Here is a 9,280-nt window from a genome sequence, read left to right as displayed (position 1 = left end):
AAAGGAGAAGAAACCCGAAAAGAGAAACCAGACACCGATATGCCCCGCAGCTCTGGGGCGGACTCTAGGGAAAACCCCTAAGAAACGACTCCAGTGGCCTCAGGTGCCACCCACCGCAGACGGGTGGACGGATTGGAAAGCGCTCAAGTAGATTTCAAAGCACTGAATGTACTTGACATCTTTCCCTGAAGTTTAATTAAAAATAAAACAACAACAACAAAAAACCTCAAAAAAAAAAAAAAAAAAAAAAAGCCTACATTTATGGAGAAGACGGTCGGGGGTGAAGTCCCGAGATTCCCGCCCCTCCAAGCCTCTCAGTCCAGGCCTCTGGCTGGGCGGAGCGTGTCCGCTGACGCCGCCGGGGCGGAACTGCGCAGGCGTCGCGCGGGCTCGCGGGAGGTGTCGCGCGGCGGCCAGTTCGCGCGGGAGCCGGGCGCCTAGGCCCCTGGGCTGCAGGTCGCTGGGAACGGAAGCCGCCGCGGGACGCCGAGGAAGCCAGGATGGCGACTCCAAGCAGGAAAACAGCGAATCCGAGCTCCCTGGCTTCCAAGAGGGCTTTCCCGAGGGATCCTTCCTCGGAGGTCCCGAGCAAGAGAAAGAATTTGGCCCCGCCACCGTCGTCGCTGCTGCAGTCGTCCGGGCCTTTTGTGGAGGGCTCTATAGTCCGCATCGCGATGGAGAACTTCCTGTGAGTGGCCCTGAGGCCGCGCCGAGGCAGGGCAGGCCAGGTGGCCCGCAAGCCGGGGGCGCCAGGCGGGGGCGGGGATGGGCGTGTGGGTGTGTACCTGGCCTGAGTGCCCCGGAATTCGAGCCAGGTTCCTCTGGAGGGTTACTCTCCTAGGCCGTGGAGACTGACGTGTGTTGCTGTTGGGATGTGTCTTGTGTGTTGTTTTATTCATTCCGCCAACGTTTTCTCGAAGGCGTCGTATGGCAGTCAGTAGAGAGATTAAGTGACTAGGTCTCTGCCTGCTGGGAGTCGTGATCTAAAGAGGACTTAATCTGCAATTCTCAAAAGTATTGCCCTGGGAATTCAGAGGCAACAATTATATCAGAGTGACAGTGATGTGTGGCAGATTTTTTGAAGTATAGGCATTAGCACGGTGGACAGAGTAGATAAGATGGTAATGGTTGTGCTGGATGGGGGTTTAGAGTGTACCAAAAAATAAAACCTTACCCAGTTGCTGTACTTTCCTATAGACCCTTGACTCCTCCAAATCCAGCTCTCTTCCTTGGATCCTCATCTCTTCTTTTAGACAACTAGTTATCATTTTAGAACCTAAATATGTCGTAACAAAAATATATATCTAGCGCATTACAGTTCATTTTTAAGGCCTTTTTGTTGTTGTTGTTTTTTTTTTTTTTTTAAACAAGCTTACCCATAATGGCATAGAGTCACAGATTGTTGTAACAATACCACCATTTTTTTCCCCAAGCACTTATTTGCCAGGTACAGAACTAGGTGTTCTATTGATTCATTGCTATTTATTTCTCCCTAACTATATCTTAAATCTTATCTGAGTTAAATGCGGAGAGGTTAATTTTGCCCAGGTTTATATACCTAATAAGGAGCTGAATTGCTGTTTGAATCCAGATCAGGAAACATAAATGTAGTCAAGTAGGTAGAATCCATAATAACATGTATCAGGATGCTATGGGGTCACAAAGGATGTAGTGGTTAATTTCATCCTCAACTGTGAGAAAGAGCTTTGTAAAGAAAATATGGAAATCTTTAAATGAAGGAAAGAGCATTACCAGTAGAAGGAACTGCGTGAAAGAAAGTTTGGAATATTTTAGGAAGTGTCAAGTATTTCAGTATGACAAGAATGTGAGTGAATATGTATGTAGATAAAGATAGGCAATCAATGAGTCTCTGTATTTTTACCATGCTAAGAAATTTCTCTTGTAGACAGTCTGGATGTGTTTTAAGCAGGGTATGGTGTAGTTTCTGTTAATCTGGTAGCAATATGAAGCATGATTTATTTAGAAAGGATACAAGATTGGAGGCAACAAGACTTTTTCAATCTAAAGGCAAGAGATAAGAGTTTGAACATAGTAGTAACTGAGCCAAAAGGAAGAGATTGGCAGGGTCTGGCTACACATTGTGAGGAAAAGGAAGGTGGAGAGAGGAGTGCAGTCTTTCCCAAAGTCCCTACCTTGTCTTACTAGTGTGGTGCAATTCAGAAAAGTGAGCAGTGTTCGAACAAATAATACATACCTCTTAGGTCCCGTGACTTAAAGTTTCCTGTGGGATGTCTAAGAGAACTCACAAAATTATGAACAGGTCAAAGATTTGGGAATCATGCATCTAGATAATTGGTTGAGATTACAAAGATTTTTGAGATTGACCAAAACAAAATATAAATTAGAGGAATAGAAGACTTTATATCTACTGGTGAAAGAAGATCTTAGGCTGAAAAGGAACTATTCAGGGAGATAAAGTGAGAACTATGGGAGATTGTTACTCGGAGGAGCTAAGGCAAAAGAATGTTTCATCTGCCACATTGAAGTCACACAACAGGATTGAAAAGAGCCCATTGCACTTAACAATTAGGAAGTCCTTGACAATTTGATGAAGCATTGGAAAAGAAAGCAGAAGAATGAATGAGGAATGAGGAAGTAAAGGTTGGATTCAAAGTGAAAGAAAACTGCTTGTAAGGTACAGAGCTAGGTGAGATTTTGTTTATTTTAATGATGAGAAGGCTTTGAATTTTTGGAGTGAAGTAGGAAGAGGTAAGCTGAGAGAATTAGTAAAGGAGTAGAAGGGATAGACTTAGAGAACTCAAGTGACCTGGAAAGAGTAGAGAGAGGTTCCTATGAGTGAACCAAGACCAATGGAAGTGGGAATAGAAGGAGAGATATCTAGGTTGAAGAAATAGAGTACAAAGTCTTAGAGGAGGAAGCATAGCTTGTCAAACAACTGAAGAATTACATTATAGGTAGAATTTAGAAGTCTTAGTAGAGACTAGAAAAAAGTGGAAAGATGAAGCAAGGACTGAATTACAAAGGGTCCTTTGTTCCTTTAATTTTTTTTTAACAAGTGACATATTTGCATGTCTTCCAACAAGACCTAATGATTGAAGGATTGGGGGGTGGGGACAAGTGTGGGTAGAAGCAAGAAATGAAAGAATGAAAGGTGATGTAACACAGATGCCTAGGTTTTTGTTACAGAAATGAGATAAATGATGAAACTGTTTATAAGTGACCACAAGAGTGGTTTGGGATGGGAAAGATAATGTGTTAAGTTTAAGGTGATTTTTATGGGACATCCAAATTGAGTTACTGAGGAGGAAATTTCATATTTAAGCCATCTGGGCTGACATTCCAAAAGTAAATGCTACCTGAGACCATGAAGAATACTTATATGAGATGCTAACAAAGTCTGTTGAATGAGGAGAGAGTGGGCCTTTGACAATAGGAGGATATTTATTTATTTTTGGTATCAAGGATTGAACCCAGGGGCACTGAACCACATCCCCAGACCTTTTTTTGTATTTTATTTAGAGACAGGGTCTCACTGAGTTGCTAAGTGCCTTGCTAAGTTGCTGAGGCTGGCTTTGAACTCGCAATCCTCCTACTTCAGCCTCTTGAGTTGCTGTGATTAAAGATTTTATTTTGAGACAGGGTCTGACTGTTGCCAGAGTTGGCTGATGATCCTGCCTCAGTCTCTCTAGTAGCTGAGGAGCTGAGATTACAAGCAAGCCTCACTGCACCTGGCTCAGAAGAATGAATTTTAAAAGTGCAGAAGTTTTGTTTTGTTTGTGGCAAGTTACTTACTTGTAATATCTCTCTATTGTAGACTAGAAATTCTCAAGCTTTTCCCTGTTGTTTTTATTGTTAAATATCAGTTGTATCACTATTTTAGTATGATATTTGCACAGAGATTTCACAGCAGGGAATTCAGCTATTAAAAGAATGGGGCTTTTATGTGTTAAGAGAAGTTCTATGTTGAAAATTTCCTGAATGTCTGAAGTTGCCAAACTCTGTTATTTTAATCGTAATAAGGTTTCATCTAAGACCCACTGCTAACAAAGCATCTGAAAAGACAAAGTAGATGCTATACAGAGGTATGGGGTTAGAAAGCATTAAAACAGAAATGTGTTCAATTACGTTACTTATATACTTGACAAATTAGTAGCAAGCTAAGCATTTTTTCTTGGGGAATTAGTTGGAAGCTATATCTGAGAGATAACTGAAATATTGCAGGCAAAAGATATTTATGGGTTCCAATTCAGGTTATTCAAAGACAAGTTAGAAAATGTTGGAGTCAAAGTTTACTTCACATTTTGCCAAAGCTGGCAACTCCTAAGGATTAGATACTACTCCAAGTAGAGACTTTATGACATGAGAGAATATTACAAACATGCTTGGTGGTAAAGCATTCTTGCTTTCTCTCATAGGAATAAAGATTATTCAAACATAGATTCTTTGGTAAATCTTATGGGAGCATGTTTAAAAATAAATGTTATTTTTAAAAATTTGACAAGTCATTGGGTTGATGTATCTTTTTACCTTTTTAATTTAAATAGAAATAATTTGGTTGGGTTTATTTCAAAATTAAAATATAGTAAGTAGCCATTTAAGCATTTTAATTCAAGAGAAATATAAATATAAAATTAGAAAATCCATATCCTCTCATAAAATTTGTGTAAAAGTTATTTGTACAGCTAGGCACCATGGTAGCTTACCAAGGCCTTAAGCAACCTAGGGAAGCAGGCCCTGTCTTAAATTTAAAAAAGGGGGATGAGGTGGGGGGGTTGAAGATGTGGTTCAGTAGTTAAAAGCCCCTGGATTCAATCCCTGGTAGCCCCCCCTCCCCCCAAAAATAATTTCTTTAGTAGCTTTGATATAGTTACCATGAATTGTAGTTATTTTGAAAAGGATGAATTATATTATCCTTTAACTTTTTTGGAAATATTTTGGGAGGTAAGTACCAGGGGATTAAATCCAGAGGTATTCTAACATTGAACTACATCCACAGCCCGCCCTCCCTCCCTCCCTCCCTCCCTCCCTTCCTTCCTTCCGGTGGACATGCTGAATATTGAATTCTGGGGGCACTCAACTACTGAGCCACGTCCCCATCCCTTTCTTGTATATTATTTAGAGACAGGGTCTCACTGAGTTGCTCAGTGCCTCACTTTTGCTGAGGCTGGCTTTACACTTGGGATCCTCTTTCCTCAGCCTCCCGTGCTGCTGGGATTATAGGCATGTGCCACTGCCTGGCCCTTTCTTATTTTTTATTTTGAGCTAGGATCTTAATAAGTTGTGGAGATTGGTATTGAACCTAGCAATCCCTTCCTCCTCAGCTTCCCAAGTCACTGGGATCAATAGGTGTATGCCACCATGCCCAGTGATAATAGGCCTATTTTTGAAAAGACATAAGTAATCTTAGGTTTGCAGAGAAGATCTTATCTTGATATGCATTATCACCTTTTCATTTCTTCTACTGATAGGTTTTTTTTTTTCCCTCTATTAAAAATCCTGTAAGACTGGGGTATCGCTTAGTGGTACGGTATTTAGCTAGCATATGGGAGGCCATGGTTTGATCCCTAACATTCCTCTTAAACAAACAAACAAAAAGCCATATAAATTGCATCAAGTTTGTAAGAATACCTTTTTTTTTTTTTTAGTGAATTTGAGGAAGGTTGTGGGGACAAGTGCATGGAGTACTGCATACGTGACATGTTAAGGGCATCTGAGTGGCAGGCCACTCCCCTTGTGCTAGGCACATGAGCTGTAGTCTGCTTACCTGATAATGAGGCCATGTGTTGCAGTCCCAGTGCTTGCTCCACAGCCCACTCCTCTATTGGTTGCTGCAAGGACAGTTATGAGAAATTGCATTGGTGGCTGCCTGTAATCTGCTTAGCTCCTACCTGATTATATATATATGGTAACTGCGCAATAAAATCAGACCTGCTTCCTGCTTGGTCTCCGGAGGTCTTGATTATCGACTCCGAAGCCACACTCTCCTCTACCCTGTTCTCACTGAATGAGAGAGAACTCACGCAGAAGGTCTTAGATAATGATAATATAAAGCAAGAAAAAAGAGCTTTTGAGCCAGGCATGGTGGTATGTGTACCCTTGTAATCCCAGCTTCTTGGGAGGCTGAGGCAGGAGGATTAGAAGTTCAAGACCAGCCTGGGCAACTTACTAAGACCCTGTCTCAAAATTTAAATGGCTGAGAATGTAGCTCAGTGTAGAGCACTTGTCTAAAGTGTGAAGTTCTGGGTTCAGTCCCCAGTGTCCTGCCTCCCCCGAAGTGCTTTTTTTTCTTTTGGTACTGGGGATTTAACCCAGCAACAATTTACCACTGACCTACATTCCCAGCTCTTTTTTTCTTTTGAGGCGGGGTCTCACTAAGTTGCTTGGGGCTTCAGTAAGTTGCTGAGGACTGGCCTGGAATTTGTGATCTTCCTGCCTTAGCCTCCTGAGTTTGTGGGATTACAGGCATATGCCACCATGTTTGGACCCAAAGTGCTTTTTTAAAGAAAATATTTTTTTCTCCTCTTACCCTGCTTCAAATTTTTACCCTTTTATAATACAGAACATATGATACCTGTGAAGTAACTCCTGGACCTCACTTGAATATGATTATTGGAGCCAATGGAACAGGGAAGTCAAGCATCGTGTGTGCCATTTGCCTTGGATTAGCTGGCAAACCTGCTTTCATGGGACGGGCAGATAAGGTAAGTAACTTTGATTACATTTTTTTTTCTTTCCACTTTCTTATTATTGCATTATAGTTGTATTCCCATATGGTGGGATTTGTTGTTACATTTTTTTTTTACATACATGTAAATTACATTTTAGGAAAATTCAAAGCCATTAGTTATTTTTAGAAACAAATCAATTTCTACTTCTCAGTTTCTTGAATATAGCAAATTTGTAGTGTTTGAATATAATGAATGAATTTGGCAGGTGGAGAAGGTAGGAGATTATCATTTATAGAAGTGTATTATACCATATATTTAGAGAATTCTCCAAGTACCTACTAATTGAAGTCCTAGATATGTAATATGTTATTTTTTTAAATGAATTGCCAGACCAAGGGCAGAAACAAAACATTGTGAATCTGAAGACATAAGCAAGTTCTGGAATAGTTTCTCCAAGGGGCATTTGCCGATACCTTGTACATTAAAGCCTTGTTTTGAATTGTTTTGTACAGGTTTAGGGCATCTTAAAGGTAGAGAAGGACTAGAAGATAAAACCTAGTAGTGCTATGTGTTAAATTTAACAACAATACTATAGAATTGAACAGGGGATTTACTTACTCCTCATTGTTAGATCTAGAGTTGGGGAGAAAAAGGAGGTCTTCCTAAAACTTCATAATCACATGTTTGGGGCCAGAGTTTGTATTACTTATATGACCTAAAGATCATAAATTTTGATAGTTTAAGGTGGTGTGAATTAGTAATATCTATAGGAACCTGGCAGGAACCAATCTAAATCTTTTAAAGAAAAATAACATTTGGGGGTTACTGTTGTAGTTCTGTGGTAGAGCACTTGCCTAGCATGTGTGAGGCACTGGGTTCAAATCTCAGCACCACATATAAATAAATAAAATAAAGGTCTGTTGTTGACAACAACAACAAAAGTAAGAACATTTAATCCAGTTCTTAAAGAATTTTAACAAAGTTACAAGAAATCCATTGATACCTAAAAATTACAAAACCTAGGAGAATATGAGTAAAATAAGTTAAAAAAAAAAAAAAAAACAACCAGACTGTACAACCAGACTTACAAAGCTTGCAGATATATAATATAAACTAAGTGTATTTAATTTGAGAAAATAAAATAAGTTTACAAGTACAACAAATAAGTGACAAAAAGATCAGTTCAGTTTGAAAAATAATCAGATAGAGCTTAAAGAAGTGAAAAGTTTGTTAATGAAGGAGAGGAACTTGGTAGAAAGATAAAGCAGCAAAGAAGACATATTTGAGAAGAGAATTTGTGTACTCAGGTGTTTGAAAAAGTTTCTGAAAATGTAATAGAGAGATAAAAAGAATATATAACCAAGGTTAAGTAGGTAAAGGAAGATAGTCAGGTGTATATCTAATTACAGTTCCAAGGGGAGTTAGTAAACTAAGGAAGAGGTAATATTCAGAGAATGACTAGGAAATTTCCAGAAATGTTGGAAACCTTGAGTCTTCATATTCAAGAAGCCTAATAAATCCTGCACAGAAAAAAATGAAAGAAATCCATAAATGCATATATTATAATGAATTTCAGAATACAGAATTTAAGTAGTACTTTTCCTAGAATGGGAGCAGGAAAAAAATGAACAAAATCTGAGCTCCTCACTAAAGAAAGAAAAATTGAGCTTCCCTAATCCAGAAATCCAAAATCCAAAATATGTAATGCCAAAATGAAGAATTCCTCACTGTTATCTTTGCTGAATGCATGAAATTATGAAAAATATTGTCTTAGCCAGGCATGGTAGTATATGCCTATAATCCCAGCTCCTGGGGATGGAGAGGGATGACAGAAGAGGACCTCGGGTTCAAGGCCTGCCTCTGCAACTTAGTGAGACCCCATCTCAAAATAAAAGATAAAAAATGCTGGGGATGTAGCTTAGTAGAGTACCCCTGGACTCAATCCTCAGTACTTCAAAAAATATGTACACATACCAGTCTAAAATTACTTTTAGACTGTGTGTATTAAGTGTATGTAAAACAATGAATTTTGTGTTTAGACTTGGGTCCCATCCTCACAATATCTTCATTATTTATATGCCAGTACTCTTAAAAATAAAAAGAATAAAAATCTGAAACACTTTTGGTCCCAGATATTTTGGGTAAGGAATACTGAACCTGTAGATAAAATGCATAATATATTATGGCCAAAGTGAATTTCATTTGGGAAAAATGAATATATGTTTTAAAATAGAACTGCATGATCATCTCAGTACAGAGGGAAAAAAGTATTCAATTAAATTCCACAGTAACTTGTGATTAAAACTAATAAGGAATAAAGGGAACTTGCTTAATTTCATAAAAGATTATGAAAATATGTAGCAAGCTCAAGAACAAGTTGAGGTTATCTACTTTGACTACTATTAACATTGTATTGACAGTTATGGGCAGAATAGTAACATAAACAAAAGATAGAGAATTGAAAAAAAAAAAAACAACCCTATCATTCTAAGATTATATGTATGAATGTTTGCCTAAAAATCAAAAAAGATCTCTAGGCAAGACTGAATTAATGTGGAAATTTATCAGGATTGCTAAATATAAGATTAGACCAAAATTAGTTTTGTTTCTGTAGGATAACAATGAACAAA

General features: G+C 38.8%; 1 protein-coding gene across 4 annotated transcripts in view; it reads left to right on the top strand.

Annotated features, from left to right (window-relative positions):
- Nucleotides 1-394: 394 nt before the first annotated feature.
- Smc5 (structural maintenance of chromosomes 5) overlaps nt 395-9,280 on the top strand; it is a 103,993-nt gene continuing 95,107 nt past the window's right edge. For all 4 annotated transcript variants that reach the window (XM_046459413.1, XM_046459411.1, XM_046459412.2 and 1 more), the window contains exons 1-2: nt 395-688; nt 6,542-6,683. In XM_046459413.1, coding sequence (XP_046315369.1) covers nt 501-688; nt 6,542-6,683 — 330 coding nt within the window. In that variant the 5' untranslated portion in view covers nt 395-500. The remainder of the gene's footprint in view (nt 689-6,541; nt 6,684-9,280) is intronic.

Source organism: Marmota monax, unplaced genomic scaffold (assembly GCF_021218885.2).
Source record: "Marmota monax isolate L192 unplaced genomic scaffold, Marmota_monax_Labrador192_F-V1.1 WCK01_AAM20220418_F8-fsc00059, whole genome shotgun sequence".
In the NCBI taxonomy this organism is placed as follows: domain Eukaryota; kingdom Metazoa; phylum Chordata; class Mammalia; order Rodentia; family Sciuridae; genus Marmota; species Marmota monax.
This window is presented reverse-complemented; position numbering and strand designations above follow the sequence as displayed.